The sequence below is a fragment of the Manacus vitellinus genome, unplaced genomic scaffold (genome assembly GCF_001715985.3).
Source record: "Manacus vitellinus isolate BGI_N305 unplaced genomic scaffold, ASM171598v3 scaffold_31_pilon, whole genome shotgun sequence".
In the NCBI taxonomy this organism is placed as follows: domain Eukaryota; kingdom Metazoa; phylum Chordata; class Aves; order Passeriformes; family Pipridae; genus Manacus; species Manacus vitellinus.
The window spans coordinates 2,317,866-2,335,776 of NW_021940379.1; the positions used below are offsets into that span (position 1 = coordinate 2,317,866).

General features: G+C 43.4%; 2 protein-coding genes and 1 long non-coding RNA gene across 3 annotated transcripts in view; 1 reads left to right on the top strand and 2 right to left on the bottom strand.

The window, feature by feature from the left end:
* The window catches only part of PTPN11 (protein tyrosine phosphatase non-receptor type 11), a 22,915-nt gene extending 22,801 nt beyond the window's left edge, over positions 1-114 (bottom strand). The window contains exon 1 of the mRNA XM_029961206.1: positions 3-114. Within this exon, the coding sequence (XP_029817066.1) occupies positions 3-114 (112 nt within the window). The remainder of the gene's footprint in view (positions 1-2) is intronic.
* On the top strand, positions 113-3,258 carry RPL6 (ribosomal protein L6). Its single transcript, XM_018076467.3, has 6 exons — positions 113-166; positions 250-348; positions 802-945; positions 1,849-1,897; positions 2,444-2,628; positions 3,106-3,258. The coding sequence occupies exons 1-6, from the start codon at positions 113-115 to the stop codon at positions 3,256-3,258; spliced, it is 684 nt and encodes a 227-aa protein (XP_017931956.2).
* A 3,427-nt stretch (positions 3,259-6,685) lies between these two features.
* LOC108640331 lies at positions 6,686-14,112 on the bottom strand. The gene is made up of 3 exons (XR_001921096.1): positions 13,876-14,112; positions 10,612-10,722; positions 6,686-6,829 (listed from the first exon to the last, which is right to left on the bottom strand). It is a non-coding gene; the product is annotated as an uncharacterized LOC108640331 (long non-coding RNA).
* Between the last annotated feature and the right edge of the window lie 3,799 nt (positions 14,113-17,911).

A 17,911-nucleotide genomic window follows, 5' to 3' on the forward strand; every position in this document is an offset into this window, starting at 1 on the left:
GCAGAAGCCGAGCCAAAAGGCAGCCGGGGACAAGAAGAAGAGGGTGAAGAAGCACCATGCCAGCAGGAACCCCGTCCTGGCCCGCGGCATCGGGCGGTATTCCCGCTCCGCCATGTACGCCAGGAAAGCCCTGTACAAGCGCAAGTACACGGCTCCAGAGACAAAGGTGGGATAGGAAACACTGTGTTTGAGCCACTGGGGTGCCTTTGGTTTGAAATGTCAGGAGTTCTCCCTGTTCTTTGCCTACAGATAGAAAAGAAGAAGAAGCAGAGGCCTCGTGCCACCATTACCAAGCCAGTGGGTGGAGACAAGAATGGAGGCAGCCGGGTGGTTAAAATCCGGAAAATGGTATGGAAAAGCAGTGGGATGTTCATGGTTTGAGGCTGTTCTGGGTAACCTTGGGCTGGGTGATGAGCCTCTCTTGACTGAGGCAGCTTAGGGACCTCAGGCTCAGCTGTGCTTCAGTGAACTGTTGGCAATGCTCACCTTGAGATACAGATCCAGGGTTCTTGGGAGATGGTGGAATTTAGGGTGGGAATTTAGGGAATGGTTGTAGGCACGAGCAGCTTCTGTGCTGTTTGTGTTGCTGTGCTGAGGTGGAAGCACACTCAGAAGTACAGAGCTGGCTGCAGCTTTCACTGTGCACCATTGCCCAGGAAACACTCCGTGTGTTCCCATCACCGGCTGCAGCAGAAACAAATCCTTCAGAAAGCTGAACTTTGGGAAATAGGGAGAATCTTGGTGAGGGGTTTCTGCCGTGTGGAATGCAGGTGTTAAACCACGTTGCTGCTCTCCCCTCAGCCCAGGTACTACCCCACGGAGGACGTGCCCCGCAAGCTGCTGAGCCACGGCAAGAAGCCGTTCTGCGAGCACAAGCGGCGGCTCCGCGCCTCCATCACCCCGGGCACGGTGCTCATCCTGCTCACCGGGCGGCACCGCGGCAAGGTGAGCCCCCCTGGAGCCCCCCCAGCCCCACGGGGAGCTGAGATACCCCAGATCTACCAGCTGATGTCACTGGTCAGCCGCTGGGTGCAAATCCATGGCTTGTGTCTGGATGCTTCCCTTGCCCGGCCGTTAAGGGATGCGGACTTTAAATGTTTTTTAAATTAGTGGTTTTCTGCACAGAGCTGGGAGTAGGACAGGCTAATCCAGTTGCTTAGACAAAATTAAAGGAGTCTTGCAGTGCAGAGCAGCAGACCCTGGTCATATTTCTATTGCTGCTGCAGCAAAGGCAAAACTTAGTCTTAGTAGCTACTGCAAAGAAAGAATTACATTTTCATTCTTAATCTAATTATTAAGGTAACAGTTGACTGTTACATTTTATACTTCATCTTAATGATGGTTAACTAACATCCTTTACATCCTTTATTTTCTTGAACATTCTTGCTTTATGTCACATTACATAAAGGTTGTTGTTCAGAGAAGGCAAACTTGACCAGAAACAGTGAGACAGCTGGGGGATGGCTCTGACCATGTGATGTTGTGATGCCTTTCTGGGTTTTATCCAGTTCCTGCCTTTAATTCATATAAAGAATTTTGGGGATGGGATGGCTGCTGCCATCCTGTAGGATGGGCAAAGAGTAAAACTGTAGTAATTGGGTTTGCTCTGCCTTGAGCAATGAGGCACATGGAGAGTCCCAGAGGAGGTCTCTGGCAGAGCTGTGCTCATGGAAGTGCTGTAGTTTGGATCCCAGGGTGGCAATTCCTCAGGTTGCACAGCTGCACCCACACCTGGAGCACTGTCAGCGCCTGTACCAGTACCAGGCCTAGTTGGGCACAGTCCCAGTTTGGCTGTGGTACTGGAGTGCTGGCACCTGAGAGCTGATGGCACATCTCGTTCCTTTACAGCGTGTTGTCTTCTTGAAGCAGCTGGACACTGGCCTTCTGCTGGTTACAGGTAAAAACATTTACATACTCGTGATATTTTTGTTTGGTTTGGGGGTTCAGTGGGTTTGGGGTGGGTTTACCAAGTTCAGGTTTGTCTCTGGGGTCAGTAGCACAACCAGTCTGCATGTGGGTGCTTTGGCATGTCATGTGTTCATGGGACAACATGGAATCACGTTTTGTGGTGGAGTCCCCATCCCTGGAGGTGTTCAAGGAATGACTGGACGTGGCACTCAGGGCTCTGGACTGAGTGATGAGGTGGGGATGAGTCACAGATTGGACTCCATGGTCTGGGAGGTCTTTTCCAGCCTGAATGATTCTGGGATTTGTGACTTTGCAGGAAGGTGGAGGGGAGATAATTAAGCTTCAGCATCTGACTGTGTAGAAGAGACCAGGAAGCATTTTTTGGTATTTCTAGAGGGGAAGGGTTTTAAATGTTCAGATTTTAGGTGTAGGCATCTCTGAAGGAACTAGTCATCACATACACTACAAAAATTCAACTTCAAAGCAACTGTTTTCACCAAAAAAGCTGATTTTGTTCTCTTCCCTCTGCCTTCAGGCCCCCTGGTTGTCAACCGTGTCCCCCTGCGTAGGGCCCACCAGAAGTTTGTTATTGCCACGTCTACAAAGGTTGATCTCACTGGAGTGAAAATTCCCAAACATCTCACTGATTCCTACTTCAAGAAGAAGAGGCTGCGGAAGCCCAAGCACCAGGAAGGCGAGATCTTTGACACTGAAAAAGAAGTAAGAGATGTGGTGATTCGTTGATCCTGAATTCCCATGTGACCCCAGGCCAGGCTCCAAGGGGGGAATAGCAGGGAACAAACAGCTGGATTTTAAGTGGCCCTTAATCAGATGAGGTGATGCCATTAAAATAGATTAATACAGCACTGAGATAAAACCCTGCTAAATTTGGGGATTCTTCTCTGCTTGTACCTCAGCAGACCAGCAGCAGGGATTATTCCAGTTGAATAAATAAATATAAATCTCTTTTTTTGAGTGAGAAACCCCTTTCCTGGTTGGATCCTGCCAGCAGCATAAGCCAAACAGTGGCTTCAGTGCTGAGCTACCTCAGGTCTCCCACCCCATTCCCCTCATTTAGAACAAATGAAGATTTCATGAGAATGTCAAAACATAGGGTTTTCCCTGAATTTTCTCCTTTCTGCAGAAGATTCTGAGGTCACCGTGCAGGATTTTCATGTTCTTCTCTGTGCTTTGCAGAAATACGAGCTGACGGAGCAGCGCAAGGCAGACCAGAAGGCCGTGGATTCCCAGATCCTGGCCCGGATCAAGAAGGTGCCTCAGCTCCGTGGGTACCTGCGCTCCACCTTCTGCCTCTCCAATGGAGTCTATCCTCACAAATTGGTGTTCTAGGCCTTCTGAAAGCACCACATTAAATTCCAAGGGAAAAAAAAAGCAAGGATTTCTGGTGTGTTCATTGCAATCTGTGACAGCACATGTTGCACGAGGCTTGCCGTGCATGATTTAACAGGTAGAAAAGTGCCTGTGGCATGAAATTCTGAGGGACTACGTGTAATGACCAGAACTTTGAGTGTAAGATTTGGGGTGTAGTAGTTTTGGTTGGTTGGGTTGAGTTTGTTACATTTTTTTTAACTATTTAATATAAACAGAAATTCAGCTTTCTTAACTTTGAATGAGCTGGGGAGGGATCCTGAAGAGATTTTCTTTTGGGCATAGCAGATAATGCTGGGTTGCCACAGTGCACAATAAACCCCAGCCTAATTCCTGCTGACATACTTCTCTCCACGCTTGCTGTGCTGAAACCAGGGCTTTGGGGGTTTTTTTGTGGAGAACCAGCTCTGTCAATAAAACTTTGCAGGTAACTCAACATTTTAAACCTTTTGTGCAGCTCTTGAGGTGGTGTTTGACAAACAGCTTTGATTCCTCACTCACCACATGAACCTCAGCAAATATAGAACTTTTTAGAGGCATTTCAGGAGCTATGCCTTGGATTGTAAAGTGGAAGCACTGGGAGTACTTGAGTTTTGCACAGTAACTTATCCCTGGAACCATAACAAAATTTGGAGAGTATGTCCCTTTCCTGTTCTTTGTTTATCCTTGTGGGATGGAATGCTGTTAGTTGGGAGGAATACCACCTGCTTAGATCAGAAGGCAAATCCTTAATTCTGTAGGCTTGGAAATTGGTTGAAAAGCTGTTTCTGTGAAAGAGAAGTATTTTTCTATCCTGGGAGACTTCTGGAGTCTCAGTAATTTTTCCTATTTCTAAAACTTTTTGACAGTGAGTTGAAAAAGTTAGTCCTGTGTGTTTTCTTGATCTGTCACAGTCAGCAGAAATCTGGAAGAGGATGTCTGGGTAGCAGTAGCTCTGCTCTTACAAAAGCCAGGGATGTACATATTAACAAACCTGGCAGGCTGGAGCTCTTTCTTAGCCAGACTTCTGCAGGAATGGAGGATTATGTAACTGCACCATCTGGCTGCCCATTAATTCTGAGCTCAAAGTAGCCAACGGGGTCAAACTTGATGAGGAATAAGAGATTTCATCAAATTCATGCAAGATTTATGAGAAGGGGATGGGAAAGGGAGCAACACAACCCTGTCTGAGGTGGGAGCTTACAAGGCACATACTGGCCATGCTCTTTGGGAAAGAGGAATTGGGCTTTGAGTGCTCCAGAGGCAGTGGAATAACTCAAGACACCTGCAGAACACCTGGCTGGCACCCAGGGGCTACAGGTATTGGTACAGCTGGTGCTGGGGGGTGTCAAATGTGTGTGGAAGTAACAGCACTGATTACTTAGACCATCTCTCTCTGGATAATTAACAGGCTGGGAGAGCTGAGGGTGTTCACCTGGAGAGGAGAAGGCTCCAGGGAGAACTTAGACCCCCTTCCAGTGCCTAAAGGGGCTCCAAGGGAGCTGGAGAGGGACTTTGAGTGACAAGACAAGGGGGAATGGCTTCCCACTGCCAGAGGGCAGGGTTAGATGGGATGTTGGGAAGAAGTTCTTCCCTGTGACTGGTGAGCCCTGGCACATGGTGCCCAGAAAACCTGTGGATGCCTCATCCCTGGAAGGGTTCAAGGCCAGGCTGGACAGGGCTTGCAGCAACCTGGTTTAGTGGAAGGACTCCCTGCCCATGGCAGGAGGTGGGACTGGATGAGCTTTATGGTCCCTTCCAACCCAAACCGCTCTGGGACTCTCTGTAAGTAGCAGGAGGTTCAGCAGGGGGAGGCAGTGAGCCGGCTGTGTCCCGGTGCAGAATTCCTGCCCTGGCTGAGTGAGTGTTTCTGTTGCTCTGTGCTGTGTTCTGCCCTGTGTTCTTTATTTTTCCCTGTCATTTTGTCTATGATGAGTTATGTTTTCTGTTGTACTTGGTTTGCTGGATCATGGCTATAGTCAGAGGATTTTAAGTTGATGGGAGATTTTCTTGCAGTGGCAGGACTGGCTTGTTCACATAAACAACTCTAAAAGGATACAAAAGGTTTGCACACATCTCCCTGCTGCTGCTCAGGTTAAGTCCACTGATACTGCCAAGGAGAACTTTTAACCCAATATGCTTAGAAAGCTTGGTTAAAATAAAAATTGTATGTGGGAACACTTATATGGGAAAAGCCCCATTGAGCAAGTAGAATCAGAATAGTTTGTATCAGCACGTGGTATTGCAAGGTCTGCAAACCCAGATTCAGTCACACAAATTGTGGCCTGAGAGCAAACTGAAGGAGGTACTACTGCTCCAGTCATTCCCTTCCCCTCTGGGAATGGGGAAGTTGCAATAACAAAATAGCCCTGTGGGTTTGCCTAAAAACACAACAGTGTTCTCTGTAATTAATGACTGGTTACCTGACACATTCCTCATCTGTGTATCAGAAGACATGAAGTGATACCTGCACCCATTACCCTTGTTTACTGGCAGGGGAGGCTTTTTCTCCCAATGTGCTGTCAGGAAGAGGTTTGGAAATAGGATCCTGGTGTGGAGCAATGGCCTCACGTGCTGCCCTCACCTTGGTTCTGTCACCTCTGTGGTGACCAGGAACACACCCTGCAAGGTGAGCAGGGAGGGAGGGAGGGATATCTCTGTGCTGCTGTCAATCCCTGGACTGAGTCACTGGGCCCAGCTGGATGCTGGTGTCACACAGGGATGTGGGAGCAGGCCTGATGGAAAATTGGAACACCAAATCCTGCCTTTCCGGGACTGAGCAGCTCCTTGGGCTTGGAGACAGCACAACCTTCATTGTCCATAAGGAAAGGCAGCCACTGGACAGCTGTGATGTGTCTCTCTCTAAAATATTTTCCTTGAGTGCTGCGAAATCTGCCTTCTTCCTGAGCTGCTCCAGGTGACGGATGGAAAACAAGAAAAACAACTACTGTACAGGTGACTGACACAGAAACAAAGTGAACATTCCGAAGGATTTTTCACTGTCCACTACCTGGCAAATCCTTGCTCCACATAAAGAGCCTTTGTGTGTGCTCTGCCCGTCCCACAGCCATTCTCATTCCAAGCATGCAAACAGTTCTGCAGTCCTGGCTCGCTGAGTCATTGCTTTTCCCTGTGCAGCCCCCACAGAAGAAGCCAGAGCCATCCAAAGCCTCCCTCACCCAATCAGAAGTGCTGGAGATGTGCAGGGCCAAAAATAGTGACAGACTCAACCACAGCAGCACTTCATTAGCATCAAATGTGCTCTTTGCTTCAGCTGCCTAATAAAGTGATATGTAATTATAATAAAGCATCCTTTGGAGAGGAAAGAGAGAGGGATGTTGGCTTTCCCAGGGAATTGGTAATAAGATGTGATGCCTTGTTATCTCCAGGCACCTGTTCTTACCTGTGAGATGTGCAGTGACCCCGTGGGTGCAGTTCCAGCCTGGCTCTGTCCAGCTGCTGTGTCAGGAACAGTCTCAGGGAGGCAGCCACTGGCTTTGCTCCTGGAATGAGGATCCTTTGGGACCAGGATCCTTAGGAGAAACAGTCTTATCTGCAAGACAAAGTACTTTGCAGTGCCAGGTTTGTAGAGAAGGTTACTTTGGCACACATGGGTTTAACTTTAATTAAGAGAAGATGGCTGTGGCTGGAGTGTGAAGGAGCTTTTACAGGGCTGCCCCACATTTTGGGACTGGTGGTGAGGAAAATATGCTAAATTCCCAGATGTCCAGGGATTGCTCAGTTCACCTGTGCTATAGGAAATGCCTTGTCATGGAGAGGCTGAACCTTTTCCCCCCACATATTGCCACCTGATCCCTGCCCTTCTTGTCATAGTTTGCAGAACTGTTGCCATTGGTGCAAAAAAAAGTCGCTCTGGATCTCCCCACAAGCTCAACAAAGAATAAATAAGAGTTTGGGGACAGTTTTTTTGTCTTCACCTGGAAGATGATGTGCTTTAGCAACAGAAAATGGAGGCAAGAGCAGCTGAGAAGAGCTGGCCTAGGCAGTGTCCCTCTAGCAAAACCAAGATGATTCCTTTTGCCCTTCTCCAGGTGCTGATTCCCATCCCACTTTAAATGATTCCAGCATTAGAAACCTCATCCAAATAGACTTTACTAGCAGAATTTGTTTCAGATTCTCTGTATATTCTTCTTTCAGTACATTTTTTCTTGTCCTTCAGTAGAGGGGCTTCCTGGTCTCTCCTTATTAAAATCAACTGGGTATAAAATCAAAACTGGTTTTTTGCAGCTCCTAGAATTTTATCAGCTTTTACTCTGTTACCAGACAGACACATGGACAGCTTAGTCTGAGATCTAGAACTTCACAGGACAGTCATCTAAACTCCACTACACTTTCTTCCATCCTTATTGTTCTGAAGCAACATGTCACATAAATACCAGTCCTATGGGTACAGAACTAAGAGCTTCTGCTCCTGTTGTGTTTTGGGAACAGCATCTGAAGTTCCCAGCACCTGTTAATTTGATTTCTCCAGTTCTCCTACATTACAATCTGCACTAAGCACTTGATAACTCATTGTTTAAGCAATTAGAACAATTAAAGCCTTATTTTTATAAGTATCTTATTCCTGTGTTGTGCAGGAAGCCACTGATTGAGCAAAGCCAGCCACTGTCCCTGAGTCATGCCTGAGGGTGGGTCTGGAATGGTTACATGTGGAATTTGACACATGTGCCAACAACCAAAAACATTTTTCCTTGTTCAGCTGCTTTTCCATTGTTTGTTCTTTGGGGTTTTTTAGGGGGGCAGTTTTGACCCTCTGACCTATGAAGAGTCAAAAAAACCCCCATGTTTGTCAGCTGACTGCCTTTTTTGGCTAATTCTTTTCCCTTTTCCCACCATTATTTCAATATTTATCTGGGAAATGACTTCACATGATAGATTGCACACAGAGCCAGCAGCTTCTATGACCTAACCATGGTTCACACTATACCAGACATAAGTACTTATTAGTTGTAATAATGATGAGGAGAGAGGGAGCATGGTAGTCAAAATAGTACTTGAGATTCAAGAAATTCAATCTTTTTCTGGGCTCCATTGATTTTTCTGTGGGATCCTGAGCAAGTAACTTAATTTCAGTGAAGTCAATGTTCACACACTGCAGAAAGCAGAGATACTTTCTCATATCATGTCTCAAGAAGTGTTTTAAACTTCTGCAGGGAAAAAAATTATGTCTATGCTTTAAAGTACATAAAAGAATAAAAGGTCTTTGCTTGGATGACACTGAGGAGGGAGCTGATACATTATTCTAATCTTGTTCTAGTGAGATCATATCAACATTTAATACTAAAAAATACAAACATTGTGTTGTGTTGAAGACTGGCACAGGTGACAGGAGAAATCAATGTTTTCACAGTCCTGTTTATCCCTTTTAATGCTGTTTTTTTGCAGAATTTAGTCCATTTTATTTGTACAACTCGAATATTCAGAATGTCTGGTGCCATTCTGTGCTCCTGCACTTTGCCCAATTAGCAGTTCCCAGTGCTTTGCCTGCAGATTATTTTTAATGATGATAATAACCAGCTTTTCATACTTTACATCCACTGAGCACATTGGCCTTGTGACACCCAGCAGAGGCAAAAAACTGCCATTAGAACACCAAGAAATTACACAAAGGTAAAATCATCTATTTATCCATTGAAGCAAGTCAGTGAGTGCAGAGAACCACACCAAGGCTCTAAATCTCATGGAAAAAATAGAGACTAAACCAGAAGCAATTTCATCCTCATCTCTTCTGTCAGTCCTACCTAATGCAGAGGGTTTTCACTCTATTGACAGATGCACTTAAGATGTAATTGTTTTTAAAATTAAGGCTTTCAGGTATCACCATGGGCAGTACCTGGTATCTTATTGTTCAAAATGCCCATTTTCACATGAGGAAGTAAAATACAAGCTAAAACGTACAAAAGTAGTGCAAATTATGTCCTTGATTCCAAAGGGAGGAAGGTTAATTTTCACAGCAAGGAGATATGAAGACCCTAAAAGAATGATGCACCCTCAAAATGTTCCACTGGAGATGTCCAGGTATCATGAGCATTCCAGTTCCTGGTGTGAATGTCCTGCTAAGCTGAAGGGAGGATCTGTTTTGGGGAATTTCATAGAAATTGGTGAGTAACCATAACTGTCCCTTCAAATAAGCACAAAAAGAATGAACAAATGCCCCTCTAGAATCAGGGAACTGAAACCACAGCAACTCTTGCTCAAATGAGAGGCACATGGCAAAGCTTCTGTACGTTGCACATTATCCACATGGCTTCCCTGAGCCTGACCCACAGTGCAAAAAGGGCATTTGAAACCTGGAGCTTTGTGTTTGTGTGAGAGAAACACATGCACAGAGCAGAGCAGGGACACAGAGGGAGAAAGGGGAAAACTGCATTTTAAGGTTGCTGATGCAAAAGAAAACTTCGAGAGGGCTTTTTTTTTTTGTGTCCAAATCCTGGCTTTGGTCAAAGCAATGTGCACAAAAACCTGTGGTTTATTTAATCCAGTGCTCTAGGAAAAAAAGCTTTCATGCTTTGTAATTAAACAGGACTTCATCAAGGCAGTATCTCACATCCTCCTGTAACTGTCTTCTAACACAGGTGACCCATTAATCCCCAAACTGCCCAACAGCTTGAATGAAAAATATAAATTAAAATAATATAAATAACATTCTGTGGCTTGGGTTTATCTGCAATAAGTGCTGATTTCACCTAAAGGGTGTCCCAGCATGATCCATTCAGTGCAGCTGCTCCTGAGGATTTATAATGTAGAATTTCTGTCATTCTTCCCACTCTTTCACCCTGAGCTTCAACTTTTCATGTCATTCAGTTGCCACCACACCAAGCCTGGGCAGACTGGGCAATCAAGCCTAATAAATGGCTTTTTAATGTGTTTGCCCTGCACAATGAACAGCCACATGAGAACAGTCTGGCAGACTGGAGCACAATACATGGAGTGTGGTCCCTGTGTTGCACGTGCAGGGCTGGGCTGATGTTATTTGTCTGTGAAGTAATGATCTGATGAAGGGGGTGATGCTGGAGGAGTCCTCCAAGCTGTGGTGGCTTTGGCTGACTGACAGCACTGCTTTTGGGTCTTCTGTTGATTGATTGTAAAGTAATTTGAGTTGAAGGGCAATTCACTGTTCTTCATGGTTTATCTGTAGCAATGTTATTTTTAAAGAAACACTGATATTGTTAAGCACAAAATCAAGGTACATATAACCATTCCAGAAAAGACTGACTTTTACCTGCCAGGACCAGGATTTTATAAGCACATGCCACTCCACTGCAGCATCATAAACTCAACTCTACAACATTCCAAACAAAGAAACTCTCCTACCTGTAACAGCATGAAACGATTTTCATCCATCCTGGCTTCACCTGCAGGCCAGTCCAGCCCAAATCTGTGGAATGATGAATTATTTGGCCTTTACTGGTTTGTGCCATCTGGCTGTAAGGAACAGAGGGAAAAACAGGTGAGTCATAGTGAGCATAAGAAGACTGAACTCTCACAGAAATCAGCAGCATCCCTTCACTGACAAAACCACAGCAGACTTCTAGAGCCCTTTTTGTTTGTCTCCCTTGTATTTATATCCCATCAAATTGTTCACTCGCGGTGACTTTACTGTATAATAGTTCTTACTCTTCCTTTAAAAGCAGATTCTTGGCTGGAAGTAACAAGTAAGAAATGCTGGAAATAACAAGTAAGAAATACTGGAAAGAACAGGAGAAATGCTGCAAGAAAGAAAAGAAGGGAAAGAAGGCACTATGGGAAGAGCACCTTTGGAGATGTAGGCACTTACAGCTGCAAGACAGCACCACACAGGGAGCAAAATTGTTCTCCCCAAAGGAAAAGCCACTCCAGTTTGCACAGCATGGCTTCAGCTCTCAATTAGTGCCTTTCAGTCTTAAGTTTGTTTTGAATGCCTGTCACCACTGAAGAGAAAATCAGCACAGACTTACAGTTGCTCAGGCCAGGGATTCACTGCCCTGCCTCCCTTTCCTCAGCAAAAAGGGTTGTTAGTGCTGCAGTGCCTGTGCAAACCTGCTAATTAAGACTTCACAGTCTTGGAACTGATTGATGAATTTCGAGTAAAAGACAAAGATGACAAAAGTTCAAAAGCCACCTCATTTAAAATTCTCATTTGAAATCTGACTTTGGCTCTTTTCTTTGGTGTCCTGTTGTTTCAGAGTCCCCAGTCATCCATCCCTTTTTAACACCATCTCCTTACTTGGAGATGTGCTTGTGAAAGGTGAGTCAGTTTGGGGTGAACAACAAGCAGTGAGTTGGGGGGTTTATTCCCAAGATTTCTACCAGCACAGGTAACTGAATAGATTTTTTGTCAGGGTTGGCACAACTCAGTCTAAAATGTAAAAAACCACCTCCAGCCTTTTGCCATAACCAGCTGCCTCAGGCCTTTCCCTCTGGGTAACACCTACAAAACAGGGCTGGTGGACTCAAGCTGGAAACATTCTGATTTTTGACATCTCCTCCAGGTCCCTCTGCTTTCTCCCATCCATGGGCTTCTTGAAACACAGTGATGGGTTCCAAATCCAAACACAGGCGGTGCTTTGTGTTTTGCTTTCAAGCAGTTCCATTTTGGGTCTGTAAAACATCACAGGAAGATTTTATTTTTCAGTGGCTCTTACAGCTGCTACAGAATTCTAGGGAATGAGGAAAAATCAGTAGTAGAGACGAATTCTTGCCAGTCATAGTAATTCCAGCTTTCCACCCACTTACCTCTTCATACATTTCATTTTACTATATTTATTACATATATTTTAAACTCTCAATGTCAAAATATTACTAACCTTACTGTATGATGGAGTTAGACTGAGTTATATGAATGAAATTAAATTAGCCCAATATTTATAAATTTTTCTAGATAGTTTAAATTTCTACTACTCAAAAAAAGCTATGAAAACTTATAATTTATCTTACTCTTAAAGCATTTTTTTTGTAACAAACCAAGACTTTTATCAACAAATGAAAAAACCAAGATGCACTTGCTTCAATTTTTTGATTAGTTCTGCTTTGTCACAGAGGAAAAACATCCTTATTTGGGAGTGAAATGGAATAATTTGAAACCTGCTTAGGGTATATTGGGTATCACTGTAGCAGGAAGATGCTGAAGCTTGACATAAATATTTATATATCTGTGGTTCTGATGGGATGATTGGGTGTAAAAAGGATGTAAAATGGTATTAGGATACATGTATTATAACTTAAAAAATCTCCTCTGTTGACAGTAATGATATAAATATGGATAAATAATTATAAATAAAATATAAGCTCCTGTAGGTGTCATAACAATATTTTTCTGCAACTCTATAGGGACCATCCCCAAGTGAGTTTCGATGCTAAGGGAGATTTTAAGAAAATGTACAGCTGGTAGAAAACTTACCAGAATTTGAAACCAACTCATCCTGTGAATAAGTCATATTTAACCAAACTTCAGTTGGAAAAAGAACGGAGGAAAATGTTAAAACAGGTATTTGGAGTTTTCATTTCAGTATTCATTTCATCCAGCATCACTTCTGAGCTGCAGCTACAGCTGCTCTCCCCGTGTTTCCCTTTGCCATCAGGTTTGGGGGGTGGGAACATCCTCATCCTCTCTCAGGAAGTCTGAGGCAGGTTTGACAAATGCTTCAGTCAGAGCTGAATGAACCTTCCAGGGAGGAGAGGGAATCAGGCACAGCCTGGGATTCACTGTTCCCACCTCCCATAGAGCTGGGAAGGGATTCACATCCTCTTTGCCTCTTCGTACCCAGGAGATTTAAAATTGTGTCACGGGGCTGTGACTCCATGTGGCACTTACACTGACTTCACTAAAATGAAAGCTTTTAAAATTTTGCTTTTAAACACAAAATAGAAAAAAAATTAGACAATTTAGCTGTCTGCCCTGGAACAGAAGATATATTTGAATAACAAGGCAATGCTCCTAAAAGAGAAATCAAAAGTCTGTGTGTTCTGTGTCAGCAACTGGAATTCTTTCTTGGTGTCAATAAATAGCTCTCAAACAAGTGGATTTGCAGGATTAGTATTTCAACCAATTTACTTGGGAAATTAGAGAAAATTATTGAAATGTAGAAACTCAAATTATTTCTTCATAGTCAAGGAGAAAATCAGCTTATGACACTTTTTCTTTCCAAGAGTTTAAAATAAAATTTTAGGTAAATTAAAGGGTAAATATGAAGCCAGAGATGTTCTGACAAAGGTATGTGTTGTATTTGTGTCTGAGCATCAGCCCCACCTTGGTGCTACTCAAAATCACTGCTGTTCTTGCAGCAACCATTGATCCAAAAACTTGCCATTTTTGGAACTCATTTTCAAGAACTAATTTTAAACCCCTCAGATCTCAGCCCAGGCTGTCACAGACCTTGTGAATTTAACATTGCAAACCCTGAGAAACACAAGTGGACCTTGTAATAATTTGTATGAATTACATAAACCCACCTCGTTACATTTATATCTTCACAATCTGGAGCAGAATATTGTAGCAGAGGTGTTTTTTTTTTCATTTATTTTTCCCTCGTGTTACTGCACCAGTTTTCAGAGAGGTTGAATTTTAAAACAGCACCGAATAGCTGTATTTAAACCTACCTATTTTTGGATATTAATAATGAGCCTTCTGAGACATTTGAGATTCAGAAATTCAGGACAACCACTCAGGGATCTGTTCAGCTCCCAACCACTCTTCCTCACTGATGGGTAGCATTTAGATCCTTCCCTCCATGAAAGGCTACTCGAGTAAGAAAATGAGACATGAGATTAGGGAGAGCAGTGTTAAATGCCAGCTTGCTTTGCTTGTGCACCACAACCAGAATTGAAGTGGAAGCTGTTATTTCATTTACAAGCCCAGAATGAGGCAACAATATCACCCAGCTGCAGGGAGAGCAGAGAGGACACGGAGACACCGAGTAGGAGAACTGCATGGAAGACAGGAATCTGTCTGGAACATTTCACATTGGTGAGGCTTCATCTAAATAGCAGCAGCTCAAGGGAGGTGTGGACAAGTTGGAGGAAATCCCAGAGGAATGATGAGACTTCCAGAATACATGGCCTGCAGAGAAAGTTTGAAAAGCAAGGATTATTTAGTGCAGAGATGATGGACAGGAACTGTGGTCACAGCTCTCATGGGTGAAGAAAACTGCACATGAGAGGAAGGAAATAAACTGTTCTCTGGGCCTGAAAAAAATGGAAAAATGAATGAAAAGGCTTAAATTGCAGTAACACAAGTTCAATTGTGGATTAGGAAACTCCCTGACCGTGATGACAATTCAACAGTGGAAGAGATGGAACAGTGAGCTGTGGCTGCCCCATCCCTGGAAGTGTCCAAGGCCAGGTTGGACAGGGCTTGGAGCAACCTGGGATAATGGAAGGTGTCTCTGCCCATGGCAGGGGGTGGCACTGGTTGAGCTTTAAGGTCCTGCCAACCCAAACCATTCTGGGATTCCATGATTTCATGGATGCAGGCAGAATCTCCACCCAGGTGTGTCACAGGTAGTGCAGTTACAGCTGGGTAACAGCACTGCATGAGGTTGTCTCTAAGAAAACATTCCAGCATTTTTATTAGAATTCTATGGTTTACATTTGTTTCCTGCCCAATTTCAGTAAGGCTGTGTTTGCAAGGTAGTGATTCATACTCATGTTTTCTATAACAAATGATCTGTATTCATTTTAATAAAAATATCTTTTTACTTGTTCTTCCTCCCTCAATCCCACCTTGAAATCACTCATCCTTCAGCAATTACTGCCCTTCTAAATGAGAAAAATGGGAATATTTTTCTTTTGCAATTAAAATACATTTCTGAGGTTCGAAATTATTTTATTTCACTGTCTAGTTTGTTCCTCTCCTCTGTCAAACACTGTTTTTTTTCCCCTTCAGTCCTTTCTAAGTTTTACTTGGAGAAAAAAAATGAAGGAACTGTATTTTTTAATCCCACTTAGTGTGCCAAGAAATGCCACCATTCTGTGCATAGTGGCCTTATTAATAATGGCATTCAGGCTCCCTAAATAACATGTACCAGGATTCAGGGGATGGAAATCTGGTTATTGCAGCCCACATGAAAATAGCAACTATTTCTTCTGTTTCACACATTTCTTAGTGTCACAATGGTCATTAATACTGGAAGTGTCATTTCTAAATGAACAGAAAGATGCACAGCAAAGCCTTAAGATGAAAAGGATGTTCACCATACAGAGCTGTTAATATAAAATTAAACTGGAGGGTGAGGCAACGTTACCTTAAATCCCATTACATAATAGGCAAATTCCAAGCAGGAATTTCCATGGGCAGCTCACAGGACTGAATTTTTCCCCACAGACCATTAGCATGTTCTGGTAAATCTCAGTAACTGTGAGCACAGAGAAGCACAAGGACACAGGAGACCAGCACAGGAAGGAGCTTATCCCAGGCTCCTGCCACCAGAGGCAGAGGTGATGACAGCAGCTCGAGAAATGCTCAGTATCTGCTCAAAAATAATGAAAATAATTAAAAGCAATGAAAGCAAAAGGCTGTTTTTCTGTACAAGCCTGTTTACAACTTAAGGATTTTATTCCCTCCACTTGATTTCTGTCACAAAGTTATTCTAGTCTGGTTTTTTAGTCTCCCATAAAGTAGTACAAGGTTTCTTTGTAGTTCCTGCTGTACCCCTCTGACTGCACATTGAAGTTACAGTGGCTGACGTTTGCTGGTGACAGGCAGAACAAAAATATTATATATTTTTCATTATATTACACAACATCTCCTGCAGCAGATGCCAGGCAAGCTGCATGATGTTTATTGTATCCATAACAGCCCTAATATTGAAAATTTCATGTAAAAACCTATATCAGCGTTCCATGCTATGTAAGTTTATAGATTGTCCTGTTAATTCCTGAATGGCAGGCACTTAAAATAATTTAGGAAATTACACTTACTAGTAATTATTTTATTTGCCTGCACTGAGGCAGGACAGGACACATTTCTCAGTTTTATGACATTACATGAGTTCAATAACTGATTTTTGAGTCCGAATTTTCAATTCAAACTTAATTGAATTCAGAAAGAACTCCACATAAGCAAATCAATAACTATAAAATGGTAAATATTCCCTCTGTTCAGCGTGGGATAACAATGTGGCTATGCACCTCGTTCTATGCCTCTCCTGCTGTGGAAGCATCCAGAGCTACACTCACTCTTCCTGGCTCTGAGTCAGCTCCTCATTCCCGTACAAGGCCTTGGTTTGTATTTCAAGGCAGTGGGTTGAATCCACAGCTATATCAAACCTGGATCCTCCATCTAGGAGCTACTGTGGCAACCATATTCCTCTGGGATAAAGCAGTCCAGAAGGCCTTGGAAGGATCATGGGAGAGCTGGAGACAGAGAATTTTGAGCCTGTGGAAAAGTCCTTTGGAGAACAGACACATCCAAAACTGTGTAAAACACTGCAAATCCCTTCTGTTGATGTCCTTCCTGATGCAAGCTTGTGAAGGGAACATTCCACTTTACTCAGCTCTATTTGTATTGATTTTATGGAAGATACTCAACTAGTACCATGATAGTATCACAAAATCTAAATATGGAATGTTTTTTGGCGTTACTCCCACTAAAATGTACAAACAATTTGTGTTTCTCTTCCTCTGTTCCTGTCGCATGTGAGTGAATGAAAACAATGTAAAACTCCTACTCTGGTAACAAAACAATAACAATAACACCCATCGCTGTCTCACAACAAAATATTGTGACTAATCTAACCTTGGCAGCTTTTCCCTTCTTCCAAGGAGCCTTCAGCTTATCTCACCTGCCAGAACTCAGCTGCCACGTCCCACCTGCTATAAAATCTTCAAATCTCAGCACTCCCTCTCCTCTGAATCCTCGCAGGGCTTCCATGGGAGGATCAGGGTCCACCTGCAGCCCTTGTTCTCTGTGTTGTGTCTGGACCAAAAATAATAGATGCCCATGAAGTTTCTCCCTCACAAAAACCTTTGATGGCAGCTCTCCATACCCTCCCTGTTCAAAAATTACTCCAGCACAGAGGCAAATAATATCTATTTCTATAATAAAACCCGGCCTGAAGACTCTTCTATGCTCCAACACATGAATGGCAGGGATACCAAATACAGTGTACTGAGCTATCACACAGATCTCTAAATAACTGGTTGTACGAACTTACCTGAACCCTGTTTCAAATGAACTGGCCTCAAAAACAAGCTGCACAATTGTGTGAGTGCTCACATTGCTGAATCAGGGATACAAAGAGGCTTTGCGTGGGTCCTGTGTTGAGTAGTCATCCATTACATGGAAATAATGCTTCTTCCCAACCAGATTTAATAGGACATAAAACACTGGAGGTAGATCTCATCTTACTCCAGCTCTGAATAGGCTTTTCCTCCAATACCACAGCACATTTGTTATAATGCACTAATATATTAAATAATTTAATCTGATCAAACAGGTAAATAAACGCGTGGTGCTCCGTCTCTGGTTGTGCACAGTCACCGTTCCATGAAAAGCAGACACTTGTAATGGGAATCCCCACAGCAATTATACACTAAGAATATTTAACATTTACCATCACGTCTCTCTCATTAGCATGATCTGTCTCACCAGTACTTTGCTGAACATCCAGGTACAGCTGCCTGTGACACTTTGTGT

What these genes read in the sequence shown, in the direction of transcription:
- RPL6 (XM_018076467.3), top strand. Translation starts at nt 113, where the DNA reads ATGTACGCCAGGAAAGCCCTGTACAAGCGCAAGTACACGGCTCCAGAG. An exon ending in CCGGGCGGCACCGCGGCAAG is followed by an intron (nt 946 to 1,848) that starts GTGAGCCCCCCT and finishes GTTCCTTTACAG; the next exon opens with CGTGTTGTCTTCTTGAAGCA. An exon ending in TGGCCTTCTGCTGGTTACAG is followed by an intron (nt 1,898 to 2,443) that starts GTAAAAACATTT and finishes CTCTGCCTTCAG; the next exon opens with GCCCCCTGGTTGTCAACCGT.